The sequence below is a fragment of the Corylus avellana genome, chromosome 4 (assembly GCF_965113065.1).
Source record: "Corylus avellana chromosome 4, dhCorAvel1.hap1.2, whole genome shotgun sequence".
Classification (NCBI taxonomy): domain Eukaryota; kingdom Viridiplantae; phylum Streptophyta; class Magnoliopsida; order Fagales; family Betulaceae; genus Corylus; species Corylus avellana.
The window spans coordinates 18,233,551-18,256,318 of record NC_142493.1 but is presented as its reverse complement, the minus strand read 5'-3'; the positions used below and the strand labels follow the sequence as shown (position 1 = coordinate 18,256,318).

Below are 22,768 nucleotides of genomic sequence, written 5' to 3'. Positions count from 1 at the left end.
TCCTTAGTAATTTGTCTTTTATACAACGCCATAGAGACAAATACAAAAATATTACAATCAAGTTCTATCTATGACTTCAATATTCGCTAACTCTTGTCCAAATTTACAGTTATAGAATAGATCTACTCTAGGTAGACTCAATCTAATACATAGGTAGCCCATATTCTCAACTTTTATTTTCTCGGCCATAAGAGTAAAACCCTCACACCAAAACTAATCCTCCTTGACCAAAAGGCCAGGATAAAAACATTCCCCCCAGAAGATCACTCATGAAAGTAGATTTAAGGAGCAGTCAAATCCTTATTAAAAAAAAAAAACAACAACAACAACAAAAAAATGCAGCAAGCAGCTACAACAACTAGAGCGAGGGAGATGAAGCGCACTAGCCGGCACGTGGTGGATGAGATCGAGTTATTTGCACCGATAAGCACCTAAGTAGCCAAGGAGCACGGTGGGCCGGCGTGTGGCTGAACGAAACCAATTGAGGAGACTAGATCTAAATTTGAAAAACTATATCTAAAGCCCAACCAATTCCAGAGAAGCGAAAAGCGACGCAGCATGGTGGATGGCGGACGAGGGTAGTGCAACATAAGCAAAGGAATGAGCGAAACAACTGAACTAGTTGAAAAAAAAAAAAAAAAAAAAAAAAAAAACAAGCAGGGGAGGGAGAGGAAAGAAGAGGGGAGACGAGGAGGGAGCTCTTCCCCACATGTTTTTTCTCCCTAGGTTTTCTCTCTAGAAAACCTAGGGCCGGCTACCCACGCTCAACCACATTGAATTATCATTTTGTTAAAGAAAAAAAAAAAAAACCCTCGTTGTTAGGAAATAGACAAAATATTTCATTTTTAGACATTAAATCTTGTTAAAGGGCAAAAATACCATCAAATAAAAAACTATATATAAACATTAAAACCTTAAAAAAGTACCAAAATTAAAAAAAAAAAACCCAATAAACAATTAATACTTAATAATTAAATAAAAACTAAGAAAACTTAAACTTTAAAATTAAAAACAATTATTATATATATATTAAAAAAAAAAAAAATCCCACATGGTTTATGGTGGCTAAAGCACATCCCAAGTGGTGGCACGGTCACCCCAAAACCCATAGGGTGTGATTGAGCCACTCTGAATAATGTTTTTGTGGGTTGCTCAACAACCCCCCTAGGTTTTGACATTTGAGGGTGATCGATCAAATTCTAAACATGTTTTTGGGGTAATTCAAATAGCCCCTATGAGTTTTGGGAGACGATAAACTCACCCCCAAACAACACTTAGGGTGGCTGAGCAACCCCTATAAAATATCTTGTATCTTCAAATTTTGTTTATTTATTTATTCTTTAACTTATTTAATTTGAAGAATATTTTATGTAAATTCTGTTTCTAAGCTTAAGATATTTGCGTTATTTCATGGTTTAATCAAGAGGATTACCCCTTAACATTCTCACAGCCTGCACACACTCGCTATACTCTCTCTCTATACTATCTCTCTCTATCGACCACCGATGCCGTTCTGCCCCCACCACGAGCCCCGCTTGTTCCGACAGCCTTCTTCTGTAAAAGGTTAATTTCTTATTTTCTATCCAATAATACTAAAAACTCAACTCTTATATAACTCCATTACAAACAACTTGATTGATGTGAAGTACTTATAAAATGCACTTAAGCACTCCGCGTCACTCCAATTGCACAAAAATAATTGATGGGAAATGAAGTGGCTGATTTTCGTAGTATTGAGTATTTAGAACGGGTCTCTGACTTTTGATTTGGTTTGAGCAAAATTTGGGGTTATTTCGGTTGATCTGCTCTGCTTATTTGACGTTCTTGTTGATTATAGATGATGCTCTGTTTTGATTGTATTTGACACTCCGGTGTTAAATTTCTGATTGTTTGATGGTGTTTCTGTTTGATTTGGTGTTTTTATTTTCTTTTCTATATGTTTCATTTTTCAACTTTGGGTTTGTTGGTTGTAGATCGAGTTGTTTTTATTTATTTGTTCATTTTATGTTTTTAATTATAGCTTCATATAGAAATTGGGAAATGCAGGGGATTTGGATATGCATCAGCTTTTATTTCTATGACGGAAGATGATCGATCAATGGGATCTGTTTATCAAATCCAGGCGCGACCCTTCATCATCATCACCTTAAACTCCTCGAAATTAATCATTCCGTCCCCATTCCTATCGACGCCGTTGATCATCTTCCGGCACTCGGCCAGCGAGCAATCGTCGTTCAGGCTCTTCAACACCCTCTGCAACTCCTCCGCCGATATCAACCCGTTCCCGTCGATGTCGTACACCGAGAACGCGTCCTTGAGATTCTCCAACGCCTCTTCCGAATCCACGCCCTTGGTGTTCAGCTCCACGAACTCCTGGAGATCGATGTGGCCGTCGCCGTCGCCGTCCACCTCTCTGATCATCTTGTCCAGCTCCTCTTCCGTCGCCCGGTGCCCCATGCTGCCCAGGATGGATCCGAGCTCCGACGACGAGATCTTGCCGTCGCCATTGACGTCGAACCTCCGGAAGACCTCCTCCAGCTCCGCGACGAGCTGGGCCTTGCTGTTCTGGGACTGCGAGCGCGACGCCATTGGGTTTGCGGTGACCGTGGTTGATGAACTAGCGGAGGGGTCGGATTTCTTTTTCCGGCCCAAAATGGATTTCAAATTCATGATTTGGATCAGAAAAAGAGAATTGTTTTGTGTTTGTTAGGTGAGAAAATGGAAATGAAAATTAGAGAAAATGAAATAGAGGAAAGAGAAGCAGAAGAATGCTAATGGAAATGATCAGTGGGAATGTGTGGGAAAATGTGAGTACCAAATTTAAAGAGCGAATGCGCGTGATACAATCATGGGATTTGGGTGGTTAGAGTAATATTTATTTATTTTTATTTTTATTAAATTTTGAATTTTGCAATAAAGTCATGCATGCCACCACGTTAATGTCAGTCCTCTTTTAGATGAAACATTCACTGATTCACATGTACAAAACTTTTTTCTTTTTTTCTTTTTTTTCTTTTTCCAATAATACTATTAATTAATTGGGTAAAATTCATTAACTCTCTCAACCTATCACCTCAATGACAATCTACTTCTCAAACTATCAACTGTAACAATTTACCCCACAAACTACCAAAATAACGACAATGTAATCCCCAATTTTTAAAAAATGACGAAATTACCCTTACTGAAATAAAAACAAAACGGGAAATGCTATATGTTTTTCTAGTATTCTCTTAGTGCCCTCCCAACTGTGTTGTGGTTTTTAAAATCACCAATAAATTAAAAGTCAATAATGATAATCTCAAATTCAACAATAATTTTAAAAGTCACATCACAGTTGGAAAACACCTACCATTTCCTAAAACAAAAATACTAAAAATTAATTTTTTTCAAAATTTTAAGGGTATTTTTGTTTTATTGAAAATTCTATAGGAGTAATTTCGTCATGTTGCTAGCATTGGGAGATACATTGTCATTGTTTTGGTAGTTTTGGGGTAAATTGTCGTAATTGATAGTTTGAGACAGTAGATTGTCATTGGAGTGGTAGTTTGAAGGGATCAAGTGAACTTTACCCTAATTAATTCATAAAAGACCATTAATTTAAATAGGTTAATATCACAAATGCTTCTTCTACTTTAATCTTAAGCTTTTGTTTACGGCAAGCAACTTTACTCTTAAGCCTACTTCTCTTATCACAACTTTCAAACCTAAACATCATGTTTAACGTTTGCAACTGATTCAAGCAAATTTATAAGGAATTTGTGAATCCTTAACATATAATGAGAAAAATTATATGGAACAATGCTTTGATGAAATTAATCACATAAATAATTTTCTCTTTTCATGACCAATAAACTATATGAAAAACGTGCTATAAAATCAATTGCATATACTTTATAGCTCATAATTATCAACGGTAAAGTTAGGATTTTGATTTACGGTCACTGGAGGCAAGATTAAAAGATAGAATCAACAAGAATGTTAAAAAAAATATAGCTAATGAAGTAAATAAATAATTTAATATCTATTTTAACAAGTGTCTTTATGTCACATGGTAACTATGTATGAGTGTCCCAAAAGCATCCATTAAAGAACATAAGAAACTACGAAAAAACTGTATTTGTTGTTCTTGACTTTCAATGGAGGTCCACCTTCTAAACATAAAATAGAGTTTGAATATTTTGATACTAATACATCTAGGGTGCCAACAATGCTCTTGTTTATAACCAATATAATAATAATATGCGATATTTATAATAATAAATATCAACAATGCTCTTGGACAACTCAGTAACTAATATCAATTTTTTTAATCTATTTTATAATAAAATTAATATCTCTCTAGGTTTTATTGTCTATTACGTATTACCTTTTTTTTAGTTAAAAGTGTATTTATTTACCTCCTGGAAAGTTACACAGCAAGTGGGACATATCACTGTCCTGATATTTTGGACCATACTCTAAGTTTATAGTTTAAATTATTTTTTTCAAAGCTTACGTGTGGCATCATGAATTAGGAAACAAAGAGTCACGGTTGGATCCAATATTATTCGTCTACACCTGTAACCATGGTGTGACTTGTCACAATGTACAACTTTCTGTCATGCAAGCTATAAATAAGCTTCTATATACTTACCAAAAAAAAAAAAAAAAAACTTCTATATGTAAGTATGTAAGTACGATTACCAGTGACGTTGGTTCAGTGATCTAAAAAAATCACTAAAGTAGTTGGGCACGTATTAGGGTATAGCTTCACCCACATACACGTAATTAGTATTAGTGGTCTTGGTTCCCACTAATGTCCTAATGAGGCTGGATTATTTATGACTAAAATTGGCCACTGCTGAGTAGTTTTCAATGAGCAAGTGCTACCATAGTCATGTTCAGGTAGAGTAATCAAAGTTGGACCTACCCTTTTGAATATATATATATAAGGAAGGCATTTTTGGCCTGAAAGCTAGGTAGATCATGAGGGGTCATTTGCCTCGCTCCATCGCTTTGCCTATGGATTATCACTTGGCAAAAATAATTCAATTCCTAAGCTACAGAAATTAACTCATAAAGCCTGTGTGCTACCATGGTTATTGTCTTGTCACGGCCAATGGCCAATGTGATAGACATGCATGCGACATGCTCTCGGAGGGACGTGTTGGGAAGAAACAATTTGTCGAATCCAGAAATTTTGTTAACATAACCGACAAAAACACACTTTTAAACCTACTTTATTTATTTTTATTTTTTTAAAGCAAATAAGAATAGGGTACAAAAAATTAAAAAATAAAAAAAATGGTTGGGCTCCCTAAAAATAAACCCGAAATAGTAATACAATACGAAAAATACAAACAAATAGGAAATGAGCTAAAAAATTGCCCGATCCTCTAGATCTTAGTCAACAAACCAAGAAATAACACCATCAAAGTGGTGTTTGGAGCAAGCTAAAGAACTAACCAGCTTTGAAGCAACAACACCAACCGAAATGATGTTATTGAAGTAGAGGCATTGAATTTCCATCTGAATCCGTTGAAAATAAATAATGATTTCGGGTTGATGAAATAATTTCCACAAAAAGATCAAACTAGGGAAGGTAAAGGAGATTAAAGCCAAAGCCAAAAAAAAAAAAAAAAAAAAAAAAACGTACAAAATAAAACAAACATAAATACAAGACAGAAAACAAAACAAAATACAAGAGCCGAAGCACTAATTAATCCACAAGTTATTCACAATCCTAATACTAATCTCAATAATATAAGGAGAAAATATGCTACGTGCTTTGCATGATTTGACATATTTAAGGCTCATATTTACGACGGTTTTAAGTCTAAAAGCTTTATCTATGTTTTTTTCTTAAATAAATATGAAAAATGACGCAAACATATAATTATGTTATTCTTAGTATTATTATTATTATTATTATTATTAAAAAAAAACAACGGCAACTACGTACTCTTCATGGTCGCAACAATGTACCTTGGTCAAATGGGTGTGGCAGTGAATCAAAGAATTATTTATAGATCCGCCCTTGTAACTTTTTCCCGCATTTGATTAGGAAAAAAAAAAAAAAAAAAAAGAAGAAGAAGAAGGGAGTTGTATACGGCCACTCTCAACAAAATAAGTTGCTTAGATGATGGATGATGGAAATATCTAGCAGATGATAAATTTTATATTATAAATTTTTGATACTTTATTATAGTACAATGTTAATTTTTAAATATGGGAGGTTAAATTAAAAATTGAGTAAAACTTTAAAAGGTAAAGTATATTTTTTCCTTTTTTTTCTTATATATTTGTCCTAATCTTTGTCCTAATCAATGTGGGGGGGGGCGGGAATTGCAATAATTGAACTAAATTTAATTTTGGTTTATTGGATCCTAGGGAGTTGGCTGTTGTTCTTGGCCGATCTCTGCAAGTTATTCATTCTACAATTTCCGCCAAATTTAGGGCCTGGAGTTGCATTGCTTCTTTTGTTCACAGTGAAAAATGCCATTCATTGTTTTTTATTTTTTTGATATGTCTGCACAAAGTAGGGGGTGAAATTCGAACTAGTGACTTTCACTTCATGAGACTAGTTTGACATATTAAGATTAATGTCATTCATCATAAACTTTGACATTAGTAAAGAATTTTGGTTTAAACATGGAAAATGAATCAAGTTTTTTTTTTTTTTTTTTTAGGTGAAAAATGAATCAAGTTGAGGTACGTAAATTCAAATAAAAATTTTGATTAGGACAAAGTTTATTTAATGAAATAGCTCATACATTCTGAAGGTTAGAGACTTAATTACACTAAACCCCTGAAATAGTATTAATTTCTTTTGGATTAATTACACTAAACCCCCTCAATTACCACTTAATTTACACATTGCCTTCACGACTTAGCAAAAAAGCCCTTCTGTTAGGCCTGCGACACAGCGCATTCAATCAAACAGAAAAACAATTAACAAGCATATGCTCATTTTTAAAATGATAAAAATATCTTAAGTTTAGAAACTAAATTTACATAAATATCTTTAAAGTTAAGAATAATGATAAAAAAATAAATAATAAATGTTAAATTAATAATAATAATAATAATAATAATAAGGATAGTTCGACGACCACTCTTCTTTTGCTCATATTTTTTTCATTTTTAAGTTCTATGTATTTTTTTTTAAATTTTCTTCTCTCGGAGCTTTTTTGTGATTTCATAGAAAAAAAAAAAAAAAAAAAAAAAATCACATGCATGATGCATCTCAATTGTGTGTGTGTTTTTATTTATTTTTTTTCATCTATTTTGATGAGCTTGCTTAACGGAATTTTATTTTTGGGTAAAGTTCACTTAACTCCCTCAAACTACCACCCTAATGACAATCTACTCCCCAAATTATCAATTGCGACAATTTACATCCCAAACTACCAAAACAATGACAATATACTCTCACTTTTAACAAAATGTTAAAATTATCACTTTTTTAGTATTGGGGGGTACATTGTCATTGTTTTGATAATTTGAGAATAAATTATTACAATTAATAATTTGAAGAGTAGATTCTCGTTAAGATAGTCATTTAAGTGGTTAAGTAAACTTTATTTTATTTATTTATTTATTTCAAGAAATAATAGTTTAAAGAGTCAAAGTGTGACTTATCGTTATTCGTGTAAGTGGAATTAACCTTTTTTTTTTTTTTTTTTTGAGCGAAACTTGTGGAGGAGGAGTTGGGAAAATGACAGCGAAATTAATGGAGAGAGAAACGGTGGGTACGTATACCGTTTACGTGTGCTTTGAATCACTGATTAGCTCGATCTTTTCAAATATATGGCGGGCCCTTGTCTCTTTGAATAATCAATGACGTTGAATGCTCAGGGAAAGAAAAAAAAAAAAATATATATATATATATATATATATATATATATATACATATGATGAGTCGATGACATGGGGCATCCTATTTCTCGGAGATTTCATATTAATATTTAATTCTAGATCCACGCCTACGTGTATTTATGCCCCCATGCGAATCATATAAATATGATTCTTATTATTCATGCCCCATCACAATTGGAACACTACGAAGTTTATTCTAATAACTACTACTTATTACTCGTAACATAAATGGATGATGAGACTGAAAGACATGAATGAAATTGTTTTTTTATTTTTTATTTTTTATTTTTTTATTTTTTATTATTATTATTATTATAAGGCGTGAATGATATCTCAGCAATATTGAATTAGATGAAAGATAAATTGGGTTTTGACGGGAAAATCTTGTTTTTTCATTCTCATAACAAAAATATTTTTTAAAAAAATGTAAATACAAAATATCAAAAATAATGTTACACTTTACACTGATCATTTATCACATTCATGTCATGACATATTTTAATTTGCTTATACCTTTATTTTATTTTTTAAATGGTAGACATTATAAACCCCTTAAAAACATAATAGGCCATCTTCTTCATTTTAAATGAAAAATATCTATTTTATAGTTATATATAATTTAAAATTTGTACATCTAATAATATACACATGCATGTATACCACCTTTAAATTCTGAAAACAAAATATACCGATCATGGCATGCATGTAAAGTGATTTAATTTGTGCATGCCTATATATATATATATATATACCACATGCAACGTATGCATCCTGGTGAGTACTGGTGATTATCAAGAGACGACATGGCAGAAAGAATCCAGAAGGAGTTGAAGGAGATCGAAAAGAACCCCCCCGATTTCTGTAGCGCAGGTATGGTCGGCGGCGACATAAGAAGGTGGCAAGCAACAATTATAGGGCCACCGGGGACTCCTTTTGTAGGTGGAATATTCAAATTATCCCTCACCTTCCCGCCCAAGTACCCTATGAAGCCACCGGAAGTAACCTTCAAGACCAAAATATACCACCCAAACATCGACAGAAATGGAAACATCTGCTTCAACATTCTCAAAGACGACTGGTCCCCTGCCTACACTATCTCTGCTGTGTTGGTATCCCTCTGCTCCTTGCTCTCCTCCCCAAACCCGGAGGATCCTCTCGAACCTCAAATTGCCGCCGTCTTCCTCAAAAACAAAGTCCAGTACGAGGAGGAAGCCCGCAAATGGACCGCCAAGTTTGCCATGTCATAATTAAATATTGTTATTTACACTTTCAAATTATCCCATTTTAATTAATAAATCAAAGAAGATGTTATTGTTATTTTTCAGTGTTGGCTAAATTCTCACTTAAGTATATTAAGTACTATATATATATATATATATATATATATATATATATATATATATATATATTTTTAATATTTTTTTAATGTGGGACTTAAACACTCACAAGTGCACTCACAACAGAAAATTAATCTTAATCTCCACCAGACACCCGTGCAAGTCTTAGTGTACACTTACATCTAAAGTACTTGTATAAATTATGTTTGCTATTCCAAAATCTATGAAAAATGGAAATGGGCATGTTTAAAAATGCGTTGGAACAAATTATTACAACTCAGTCTAACATGTGTCCAAAATATATGAATTTTGAACACGTCACCTTAATAAGTTAATAACTATATAACTAGAATGACCCAATGTTGGGCGTAGATAGGTTAAACTATTCACATGGTTTTCTTGGCCATCTTTGTAGAAAAAACAAAAAAAAAATCCACTTTGGCTGGCTATTATAGTGTTAGGCAAATTTGTTGAACATTATAGCTCTAAAAAAAAAAAAAAAAAAATTAATAAAAAAATACATTTGATTTTTTCTCCTCTAATAAAAAACTCACTTTTCTTTATTGGGTGTGCAAAGTAATGATAAGATAATAATGCAAATAAAATTACTCTTTTAATGATTTCTCATAGAAAATTAGGGGTAATTACCTTTTGTTCTCATGAACTACAGCGTTTTGGCACTTTTTGTCCATGAACTACTAACTATGATACTTGACCCCATCAAACTACCATCTTATGATAAAAAGGCCCATTCAGTCAATCAAATGGGTTAAAATTGATGGTCAACGGTCATATGCAAGTCATGCGTCATTTAAAAATTTTTTTCTTCCACTTTTGCCCTAACTTTAGATCAAAAAAATGACACTTATACGTACCCTCCTAAACCCTAATCCAACACATGAAAACAATTTAAAATGAGGACAAAAGTGGAAGAAAAAAAAATTAAAATGGCACATGACCGTTGACTGTCAATTTTAACCTCTTTGACTGATGGAATGCGGCTTTTTGTCATAAGATAGTAGTTTAATGGGGTCAGGTGTCATAATTGGTAGTTCATGGGAAGAAAGTGTCAAGATGCTGTAATTCATGGGGACAAAAGGTATTTATCCAAAAAAAAATTAATTAGTTTATTAAGCTTTTCGCGTGAGAATTTTTTTTTTTAAAAAAAACGAATTCAACATTTTTTTAAAAAGAAACGTGGAAGTGTTTTGAAAACGTAGAAGTAAATAATTAAAACAAAAAATAATATATATATATATTTTTTTAATTAAATGGTAAGTTCTGATGTGTTGAAATTCTAATGTGTAAAGTATGATGAAAATGAAATGATGCGCAGGTCAGAAAGAAAGTGGTGGCAGCTGAAATTGTCGTAACGCGTAAATATGATGAAATAATGCGCAGGTCATAAACAAAGTGCTGCCCCAACTTTCTGTTTTTTAAGCAACGCGTAACTCAATATGACCGCTCTCTATTTTCTCCCACCAGATTTAGGGCATGTTTAGAATTTTCAAGGGCTTAAAAATATATTTAATACTAAAAAATTTGTTTGAAAAAAAAAGTATTGGTTCGATAAAATATTAAAAGCACTTTTAAGTGTATAAAATTAGGGGTGGGCAAATTAACCGTTACCGTTTAACCGGCCGTCTACCGGTTCGACCGAACCGATATAAACCGTAGCCGATATGCCGATATCGTTATCGGTTAAAAAAACTATACCGGAAATCGGTCCGGTCCGGTCCGGTCCGGTTAATTTTTGCTTATCGGTTAACCGGTTTAACCGGTTTAACCGATAAGCATTATTAGTCCCAAAAACGGCGCCGTTTAGAGAGCTGTATTTTATCACCCATTTTCACCCAAAAACGGCGCCGTTTAGAACTTTAGAGCTGTACCTGTATCTATCTAAACCCATTTTCATTTTTCACCCACTCGAACGAAGTTCTCGAACCCTAAGCCAGTAAGCCCCTAAATTCCTAAAATCAGAAAGCACTCCTCACGGCCTCAGCCTCTGCTGCCTCTCAGTCTCTTGGGCTCTCAACCTCTCAGTCTCTACTCTCTCGGTCTCTCGTGGAGTCCTCTCGCAGCTCTCTCGGTCTCTCGTGGTCCGCAGCTCTCTTGGTCTCTCGTGGAGTCGTGGTCTCGCAGGCTCGCAGCTCTCTCAGTCTCTCGTGGAGTCGTGGTCTCGCAGCTCTCTCGGTCTCTCGTGGTCCTCGTGGAGTCGTGGTCTCGCAGGCCGTAGCTCTCGCTTTCTACACACTCAGACTCACCTTCTCAGAATCTCAGCTTCTCTCACGGTAAGCACTTTCACTTTCACTTTCAGAATCTCCAATGTTCCCGAATTGAATGATAAAATTTTGAAAGAATTAATATTTATAACAGACAATAGGAAATGGTAGATAATTGAGGATGTAAGAGAAACATTCGAATGTGAAATGGTATTCTGCTGAGATTTAAAACAGACGGAAGGCCCAATCTCCATATGCTTTAACAATCGCCATCATTTAACCAAAAGCCTTACTCTGAACTTCTTATAAATAAATCCATCAAGCCTTTGTCCTACTTTTAACTTTTAAGGCACTTCACCTATTACCATCTTGATGAGCAATTATATATGTCAGTCCCATCAACATGATGCAAAGCAATACTAGAACATCAATACAATTACTACCACTTTGCCAACCAGATAAATCATTCAATTTGTAAGTCCGCCATGTCTAAGATTAGAAGTTGTCAAACAAAGCTGGAAAGATGAAAAAATATTCAGTTGTCCAATGACGGGAAAAAAAGAAGGTATCGCATGTCCCCTAAAACAGTAAAACCAAACTGCAATCAGCTCAGCAAGGGAGCATAAAATGAAAAGTAAAGTACATGCATATGCCACTTTGCAGATTCTCATGTCCTCAGCATCCCAAAACCCCAAGGCAGCCTTCAATCCTGTCCCAACATTACTTGCCTTCTCTTTTCTACTGCCCACCTCTGGTCTGATTAATTTTTGAGTCAGGACCATGGTTTTCGTCATGCGCCTTCAAGCCTAAACTCAAATCCAAAGTGCTTTCATTCACGTGTTGGCATACCAATTGGGTTTTGTCCTGTGACAATAAAAATCCATGTTGTGAAAAATGAAAATTGTTTCTTTTTTTTTTTTTTTTTTTAAATTTTATTTCTTTCTTTCTTTTATTGTCATGAGCTGAAATTCAATTGAATTTTGACGTCTCTACTCTAGCCTGGCTGATTATATTTTTTCTCTTGAATTCTTGTTAATTGAATAAAGTTTGAGGTTGGGGTTTTAAGTATGCATGAATTGTGGGATTTTCAGTCCAGTTGTAGGTTATTCAAATTGTTTGTTCTATTATGAAATTGAGGTTATAATACCTATGATTGAATGTTTGGTAGAGATAGAATGTTATAGGTTGTCTAGTTGTAGTTTGAGTTTGAGTTTTAGTCATAGCCCATAGGTCAAACATTGTCACATTAGCTAATTAAAATCAATCATTGCTTTTTTACTTCAGAAGTTCATATGGCTGCACCTCGACCTCCAACATCAGCTACTTCTTCTTGTCCCATAGGCATAGATGATGAAGAAATTTTTGATGAAGACTTAGACTTTGATGAAGAGACCTTTGATGATATTGATGAATCCGATGAGTTGGATACCCAAGGGATTAGATGTTCTGGTTCTAGGGGTTCTAGGAGTTCTAGGGGACTAAGGGGAGCATCTCATGGTCGTACTCGTGGTCGACGACCCCCAATCCCTTGTAAAAAAAGATTAAGAACAAAAAGATCTTCAGTATGGGACCATTTTACTAAAGATGCAAATAGTTCTGAAGAGGCTCCTATTGCAAGTTGTAACTATTGTGGGGCTCAGTATAAATGTCATGGGACAAATAATGGCACCTCTAGCATGTTGTACCATTTCAAAAAATGCCAAAAGTATAAGAGCTTAAAAGCAAAAACAGATGGCTCTCAATCTAAATTCACCTTTATGGCTGGGCAGAGTCAGAGTGATGGTAGTATTGGTAATAACCTAATTGTTGGGAAGTATTCTGAAAAACTTATTAGGGAGACTCTTTGTGAAATGATCATTGTTGATGAATTTCCCTTTTCAATTGTGGAGAAGATGGGTGTTAGGAAAATGTTTAAGGTTCTTGAGCCTCGTTTTGAGCTTCCTTCTCGCTATACAGTGATGAAGGATTGTGTTAAGTTGTTTATGACCAAAAAAGAAATAATCAAAAAGAAGTTGATGATGGTTGGTCAAAGGGTTTGTTTGACAACTGACACTTGGACTTCAATTCAGAATATGAATTACATGGTTGTAACAGGACATTTCATTGACTCTACTTGGAAATATCAAAAAAGAATATTGGCATTTCGCCAAGTGTCGGATCACAAGGCAATAACGATTACTAAGGAAATAGAGCAATGTTTGGTGGAATGGGGGATTACTCGTGTGTTGGCGATAACACTTGACAATGCAAGTGCTAATGATAAAGCAATTAGTGAGTTTGGTAAAAGAAATATGTCCAATAATGATGTTATTTGTCGCCATGAGTTTGTTCATGTGAGGTGTTGTGCCCATATTCTAAATTTAATTGTGAAGGAGGGTATGAAGGGTGCACATGATTCAATTGAAAGGGTCCGAAATATGGTGAAATATGTGAAGGGATCCCCCCAAAGATTAGCCCTCTTTAAGTCTTGTGTAGAAAGAAAGAATCTTGGGTGTCGGTCTTCCTTGACTCTTGATGTTTCCACTAGATGGAACTCTACTTACACCATGTTGGAGGCGGCACAAAAGTATGAAAGGGCATTTAATCTTATGTTAGATGAAGATTCGAATTTTGTACATTATTTGAATGATGATTGTGGAGGGAAGGATGTGTTGGGGGCTCCAAATGAAGATGATTGGAATAAGATTCGACACATTGTTAAATTCTTGCGTGTGTTTTATGACGAAACAATTCAAATGTCGGGTTCCTTGTACTCAACTTCTAACTTGTTTTTTGGTATTCTTCAAAATGTTTATCATTGTTTGGATGAGTATTGTGGAAGTAATGATTATTCATTGAGTACCATGGCAATGCAAATGAAAGAGAAATATGATAAGTATTGGGGAAATTTTTTGGCTATTAATCCCTTGTTGTTTGTTGCTTCGGTGCTTGATCCACGTTACAAGATAAATGTCTTGGAATTTTGGTTCCAAACGAATGTGGGTCTAGAAAAAGCAAAAGAAATTGTTATCAAATTGAAGAATGTCTTGAGCCGGTTATATGAGCAATATGCTAATAATGAAAGTGGGGCTAGGTTTGGAAATGAAGAGCGTAGTTGCACAAGTTCCGAAGGTGTGTGTGTGGGTACTAATAAGAAAGATGCTTTAGCTATTTACCATTCATTTCGGGCGTCCAAAAATGTGATGATGTGTCGGACAGAGATAGAGCAATATTATACAGAAGAGGTGGAGACTCCAAGTGACAACTTTGATATTTTAATGTGGTGGAGGGTAAATAAGGTAAAGTTTCCGGTTCTCGCCGAGATAGCACGAGATGTCCTGGCAATTCCACTTACTTCTGTTGCTTCTGAGTCGGCCTTTAGCACCGGAGGTCGCATCATAGATCCTTTTCGGAGTTCTTTGGCTCCGAAAACAGTGGAAGCTCTTATTTGTTGTCAAAATTGGTTGAGATCTTCTCCCAATTTTCAGTACGTTGAGTCACTCTTGCCTAATGTTGAAGATGAAGAAAGCTACAAGCTTGAGTCGGGTAATATTTGTTAACTTCAAATTTATTTATTATTCTAATTATTTGATTAAATTATTTTTACTAATCCTTTAAAAATTTCATTGTGGTAGAAATTTTGTCTAATTCCCTCACATTTGACGCGAATTAAGGCTTAATGGTCCAATGGATGAACTTTGCGGGGTAATGTTTTGTTTAAAGTATTTGGTAAGTTTTTTGCATCTTATTTTTTTCTTATTTGATATTTATTTCTTATTCTTTAATATTAATTACTAATAGCGATTCACTTTATTTATGTTTTGATTTGTTGGATTATTGAAGGAAGCAAATTCAAGGAATTGAAGATAATCTATGTTTGAGGTGGCTCAAGGAAATTATTGTGTAACCGTGTTGATGTTGATGTTTTTCCATATTGATCACTATCTTTATGTTTTCTCGCTTTTATATTTGTGTAATGGTGTTGCCCATGACTTATTTTCCTTTTGCTAAGTGACTTTAATTAGTTAATACTTTGTTTATTATTCATTACTGAATTTTATTTTAATTTGAGTTTGGGTAGGTTTGATGTTTTTTTTTTTAAGTGATGGCATTGGCATTTGATGAGATTTCTTTGCATTTGATGGTTTCTGTTGGCGCTGGATTATGGAACCTGATAGAGTTCCTGTTTTGAAATTTTTCTTGTAAGAATTTCTTTTGCTGGTGTATATATTGGCTTTCTTTTTCTGGTGAATTTCTATATCTCATGGGCCTTCACATGATCAATTTTCAATTTGGCTCCTAACATGAATATTTCCAGAATCTTTGTACAATACCACATGGTAAAGTGGTAAACATCTTTCTTGGCTCTTCAATCACCAAATTTAATTCAAAACCGGGAGACTTCAGGCTTCAACACATTTAATTTCATTCTACAAAAACCATAAATTATAACAAACTAATCCCAAATTAAACTGACGAGATCCAAAAAAACCAGACCTGTGGGGAGGAGGGAATTAATCGGTTAACCGGTTTAACCGGACCGTTTAACCGTGTACCGTTTTAACCGAAATTATCGGTTAAAATTCTTATTGGTTTGATATCGGTTAATTAACCGTTTAACCGAAAATTATCGGTTAATAACCGATAAGGTCCTTAACCGGACCGTTTTGACCGATACCCAGGCCTATATAAAATGCCTAAAAATAGCTAAAACATATTTTTGACAAAAGCTTAAAAATGAAGTTTTTGCCCAAAAACGATTTTTTTGACTTAAAAACTCTATTTTTTAAACGCAATTTCAAACAGGCTCAGAGTTTCTTTAAAATTGTAACTGAAAAATAGAATTTTTAAGTTAAAAAAAAAAATTTTTTTAGCAAAAATTTTATTTTTAAGCTTTTATCAGAAGTGCATTTTAATCATTTTTAGTAAAAGTAAAAAACATTTTTTTGAAATTTTTTTATCAAAGATGACAGTTTTTTAGATACTAAAAGTACTTTTTAAGTTCTCAAACATAATCTCAAATATTCTCTAAAAATAAAACAAAACGTCCTTAAAAAATAACTCAATCGACTCGTGACCATATCTCTTGAAATGGTGTTCTCCGGTTCGAATCATTCTTACTTTCTTGCTTCTTGCGAATAAAAAATAATAATAATAATAATAATAAAACAAAATGATTGCCGTGTGATGGGAAGAATCTCAGAATTCACACATCCTGACTAGCCGTGTAAGTCAAACCGCCTCCACATGGATTTCTTGTCAAGACGGACCCACCCATTCATCTCTTACGTCATCAAAGTGGCCGCGATCATGCACTATCCATGAACCGAAATTTCGAAATTATTACCGACCAATTTTTAAAAGTGACAGTGTTTCTTATTAACTAAGAAGAAGTTGAAAATTATATTTTAAATTGTTTATTTATTAAATTAGTTTGTAATGGCAGTAGCAGCAGTTTTTTTTTTTTTTTTTTTTTTTTTTAGTTTAAGGTACAAAATTACTTTTTGAAAATATATTTCATAATAACTTTCTTACTTTTTTCTATATCATTAAAAATATTATATTTTTACAAAATACAAATTTTCTACCAAGCTTCACTTTTTTCCCAAATTTCATCAAAATCCCCAATTAAATACAAAAATATGAAAGATGGAAGAGAAACATAGAGAAATACTGTAGCAACAATTGAAAGTTGGTTAAAGATAAAGAATCTGCTGTGAGTAGATTTTTATAGGATTGGCAAAACAAATACTTGACATGACCCATTTACAACTCGTTTATCCTATGCATGTTTTTTTATAATAAAGTTTATCTAGACATCATAAAAAATAATTACATGTATAGAATAAACGGATACCTATTTATTTGACAGATACTTGTTTTGCCAGTCATTTTATTTTTGTGCCTTTTAAGAAATTTTTTTTAAAAAAATATAAAAAAGCAAATGGCAAGTAGGATATTTGCTGCTAGTGGTCTAAGAACTTTCTACCTACAAATTTGTAAGAAATTTTTGCCTATTATCATTATAATCAATTTTGCTAACAGCATTTTTTTTATTACCTTTTTCTTCTTTAAAAGAAAAAAAAATCTTTTTGATTTTTTTGTGTCTTTATATTTTAGAGTCTGTAATTGTTTTTGCTGTGTAATTACAGTTTGTTTGTACTTATTTTTACTCATTAATTAAAAAAAAAAAAACAACAAATTGGAAGTATCATACGACTGAGATAGTCCCATATGATGATATGATACGATGATTATCTGCACCTGGCCTCCCCCTTTACACCCCAACGCAGAAATGACACACCCGGGTCCTCTCTCCTTTCAAAGACGCGAGGAAAACTTTCCGGAGAAAAAAAGAAATTTTTTTGTCTTTTTCCATTGAATGATTACTGATAATCCCAATACTGTCCATATTTTCTCTGCTTTTTTCTTCATCACATCCATGAAAAGTTGAAGCTTGGGGAGTATCATGGACTCTCACTCTCTGCGTTTTATCACCCACCACTCCTTCTTCTCTGCCCTTCGATCCGGCAACCTCGACTCCGTCAAGCGCCTCGTGGATGAGCTGACCGGAGACAACCCCTCAGATGGGTCCGCGGTCGCCGATCTTATGGCTCTGCAGAACGACGCAGGCGAGACCGCCCTCTACGTGGCTGCTGAGAATAATCTGCTGGAACTTTTCAGATTCTTGCTCAAGTTCTCTGATATGAAGACTCTAATGATCAGGTCCAAGTCTGATATGGACGCTTTTCACGTCGCCGCTAAGCAAGGCCACCTGGGTATTCTTCTCGAACTGTTGCTAGGCTTTAGCTGCTTTTTTTTTTTTTTTTTTAATAAATATGTAGTTGTGTTTGGAATTGTCTGATTTCAATTGGGTTGTTGGGAATTAGCTAAATTTTTTTTTTTTTTGTATGGTTGTATTTGATTTATTGATGATTGATTCTGGGAATATAAGAGGGATGATCTAATTATAGTTTGTTTAGTTACTGTTTGTCAGCTGATTGGAAGTACTACTCTTGTTTTCAAGGGCTAAACGCAGATTAATTTTTTGCTTCCCGAAGCAAGTAAAGTGCTTGAGAATTCTAACTAAGCGATGTCTAATTATATGCTCATTTATCAGGCATATATTCGTTGCTTATAACTGCTGCTCTTGATCTAATAAATTTTTGCTTTCATATATTTGGAAATTTCGGAGATTGAAATTTCATTGATTGGAAGCATATCTATTCTGGACTTGGGTGTGACCGTGTGAGGAAGTAGCTCATGTAGTAATTTGGCTTTTGTTTTGCAGGGAAGAGCTCCATATTTTGTTTCATACGAGTGAATTTAATGAACCATAGAATCATTAAAGTCGTTGTTAAATGACTTCATTAATCTAGCTTCAACTTAAACTGTTAAATGAGATTATTTATCTGTAGTGAAATGCTTTAATCTTTGCATTTTGGTGATCTTGTTACCCTTTTAATAGAGAAGTAGAGCATGACTTATTTCAGACATGGGGACAAAAAAAGAAAGGAAAGAAAAATATGATTTTTAATGGTTTCTAAGGAGCCCTTACTTTGAGCATTTTTCTGACTTTGAAGGTTGAGATTGGAAAGTAGAAAATAGTCGCTCATGGTAAATTTGAGTCTTCCCAAGTCATTATGAAAATGAAGGCCTGTAGTGCTCCTTGGAATTATGCATGGGTAGCAACTGATGTAAATTGCACTCAATCAACAAATCTTCATGGTTGTTTACTTTAAAAGCATATTGTGTTGTAGTCTGCTAAAGCACCTACGATTAATTGTAGACATTTGTATGATCAATTAGAAAGTAACTACAATTTGGCCATCAACATTGAGCATCATGTTTCTAGGACTTCACTATTAGTAACCTAGTGGTCCATCTTGCTTGAATTATTTACATTTACTAGATCGTGTTTAAAGGATTGCATTTTACATTTGTTATAGCATTGAAGAAAAAAAGGATTTCTTTTTCTGGAGTATGGCATTAACTGTTATTTTCTTTAGGGATTGTGAAGGAACTTTTGGGCATTTGGCCGGAGCTTTGTAAGTTGTGTGATTCATCAAACACTTGCCCCCTCTATTCAGCTGCTGTTAAGGACCATTTGGAAGTGGTGAATGCCATCTTGGATGCTGATTCCAGCTCAATTAGGATAGTAAGGAAAAATGGGAAGACTGCATTGCACACTGCTGCTAGGTATGGTTACCTACGTATTGTAAAAGCACTTATAGACCACGATCCAGGAATAGTCAGCATCAAAGATAAGAAGGGACAAACAGCACTCCATATGGCTGTTAAAGGTCAGTGTCCTTCAGTTGTCGAGGAGATATTGTCTGCCGATTGCTCTATACTTAATGAACGTGACAAGAAGGGCAATACAGCTTTGCACATAGCCACAAGGAAAGGCCGTTCACAGGTAATTTTCTACAAACTTTAAGATGAGAACACGGCACTTTTGTTTTCCCAAGAATTTTTTCTTCCATTTTTTTCTTTTCATTTAAAATGATCCTTAAAAGAGTATTAACATTATCAGAGCCATTTCATTGTTGTGAGGATTCAGTTTGTAGCATCAGTGCCACTTGCCAAGGAACCTTCCCATGGACTCTTTCACACTACCTGCTTGGGATGTCTGTTTCACCTCTTACCTACCAGGACATCTGTATCACCCCTTTCAGATGTGTATGGCCCTGGTAGTAATTTAAGATCAGGAAGAGGATTAGGAAAAGCATAAAGTTATCACTCCTTAACATATGTAGGATTGCAAGGGGGCAGGGTATTAATATCATAACTGAAAAGAATACCTCTTATGTTAATTAGCATATACTATTGACCTTGAAAGTGGATTTAACTGAGTAGATGCATCATGTGAAAATTGGGAGCTTTAAACATATTTGGGATTGCATGGTGGTGGCTACAACAACTAACAAGGCATCAAATCATAAATCAAAAGAGTACCTCTTACGTTATTTAGCATTTACCGTTGAACCACGAAAGTGGATTTTAAATAACTAGATGCATCACATGGTGTTGGGTGCATTACCATCTTTTCTTGTTTCTTGTGCACCTTTTGGTTGTTGAAAACCATATCAGTGCTTGAGCTACAGATATTGGGAACTCTGTTATCTTGCTGTATGAATGAGATCAGTTGAAAAAGGGGACATCAGTGTTAAGAAATAAATTTTGATTTAATTGGATTGGAGGATGAGAAATTAGGAAATTTTTAATATCAATCATCATTAGACTACAGCAACTTAAAGGGTTTTCATCCATTAGCTTTGCATAGTAGTAAGTAGTAGCTAGATTTACTACGAAATTGCCTATTTAAATCTCTCTAATTCTTGAAAATCTACTCTATTTCCACTACCATGTGTACATATCTAAGTTTTATCCTAGGAGTGTGACTGCATTCCCTCTTAAGTTTGTTCTTGATCACATATCTTAGAATAATTTTATGTTGAAAATTTGATGCCTTTACATGAGTTTGTTGTTCCCGATGTAATTTTGTTGGTTTTTTTCCTGTACTAAATATTGTTCTCTATTTTTCAGATAGTAGGCCTTTTGCTGAGCTATAAATCTGTTCATGTCAACACAATTAACAGTCAGCAGGAGACCGCTATGGATTTGGCCAATAAACTGAATTATGGAGAATCAGCATTGGAAATTAAGGAATTTCTAGAAGAAGCTGGTGCCAAGCTTGCTAGGCATGTTGGCCAAGTGGATGCAGCAATGGAACTCAAAAGGACTGTGAGTGATATAAAGCATGAGGTGCACTCGCAACTCAAGGAAAATGAACAAACCCGCCGCCGAGTTTCTGGTATTGCCAAGGAGTTAAAGAAACTTCACAGAGAGGCTGTTCAAAACACCACTAATTCTATCACAGTTGTTGCTGTTCTCTTTGCCTCGATCGCTTTCTTGGCTATATTCAACTTGCCCGGCCAATACTTTACGGATGGATCAAATGTGGGGAAGGCTAAAATAGCTGACAATGTTGCTTTCCGAGTGTTCTGCCTTTTAAATGCTACATCTCTCTTCATTTCTCTAGCCGTTGTTGTGGTTCAAATCACCTTGGTGGCCTGGGACACTAGGGCTCAGAAGCAGGTTGTGTCAGTTGTTAACAAACTAATGTGGGCTGCCTGTGCCTGCACTTGTGGGGCTTTTCTATCAATAGCTTTTGTAGTTGTTGGAAACCGAAAGTGGATGGCTATTACTATAACGCTTATGGGAGCACCGCTTCTTGTGGGGACTCTTGCAAGCATGTGCTACTTTGTTTTCCGACAACGCTTTGGGAGTTTCCGCAGTGACTCCCAGAGACGCATCAAAAGGGCAAGTGGGAGCAAGTCTTTCTCATGGTCCGTGTACTCTGCAAATATATCAGATCTTGATGACCATAACTCTGATTTTGAGAAAATCTATGCTCTTTAGACTGTTGAGTTATCTTATCTGCACAACGTCTAATACCACTGAATGTTCATCTGAATGCAAGTAGTGTGAGGTATGCAATTTCGATATTGTGGCCGCTCAAGGAATCGATGGTTGGTTTCGCCCCTATCATGGTCAACCAAGAATGATGTATATTCACAAACATTGTAGTATTATGTTAGTTCAGTCCATGTGAGAGTTTGCATGTTTCCACCACATTGTTTGCTGATTGTGACAGGACCAGTTGGACTCTTCATGTTCAAAGACAAAGAATGATGTATATTTACTTATTTAGGCGCACTGAAATGTATTATGTAGTTCAGTGTATGTGAGTATGTATATGTTTCCAGCAAATTGCTTGCTGATTGTGATAGAACCAATTAGATTGCGTCTTTTGCTAGAGTCTTTTAAGTGAATCAGTAATATCACCAATTATTATTTCTCTTATGGGAATTGCTAAGACATCCCAAGACTTTCTTCTCAAAAGTTATCAAATGATGTGTTATTATCTCATGAGTTGGTGACACACTTCTCAAAATAACAAACCTTATAAAATGGTAACACATTATTTGAAGACTAACTTTTTGGAAAAAAATTTGTGATGCGTAGCAGTCCTTCTCTCTGATACCATGGTGAGAGGTTTTACTTTTGAAAGAAAAATTTGAGATGCGTAATACTCTTCGCTGATACCATGGTGGAAGGTTTTAAAGCATTTGAGACTAATTGCTTTTACTGAGCATAGAAATAGAAAGAAACATCATCGCTAAGTTAGCACAACGCTCTAAAGATTTAATCTTTCCAGAGTAGAATTGGAAAGATTTAATCCAGTAATGTCCGTAAAAGTTGTTTGCTCTCTCTAGACCAAATTTATTGTTATTGCATCTTGAATGAACTGAGAACAGCATTATCTATACATCCACACACTATATTGGAGGGATGAAACGGTGA

At 34.6% G+C, this 22,768-nt stretch overlaps 1 protein-coding gene and 2 pseudogenes across 1 annotated transcript; 2 read left to right on the top strand and 1 right to left on the bottom strand.

Moving 5' to 3' along the window:
- Nucleotides 1-2,025: 2,025 nt before the first annotated feature.
- On the bottom strand, nt 2,026-2,832 carry LOC132179590 (putative calcium-binding protein CML25 pseudogene; annotated as a pseudogene).
- A 5,831-nt stretch (nt 2,833-8,663) lies between these two features.
- Nucleotides 8,664-9,107, top strand: LOC132179687 (ubiquitin-conjugating enzyme E2 11 pseudogene; annotated as a pseudogene).
- Nucleotides 9,108-17,662: 8,555 nt separating this feature from the next.
- On the top strand, nt 17,663-22,215 carry LOC132178717 (Ankyrin repeat family protein). Its single transcript, XM_059591235.2, has 3 exons — nt 17,663-18,177; nt 19,408-19,817; nt 20,948-22,215. The coding sequence occupies exons 1-3, from the start codon at nt 17,868-17,870 to the stop codon at nt 21,821-21,823; spliced, it is 1,596 nt and encodes a 531-aa protein (XP_059447218.1). The 5' UTR covers nt 17,663-17,867; the 3' UTR covers nt 21,824-22,215.
- Nucleotides 22,216-22,768: the final 553 nt, after the last annotated feature.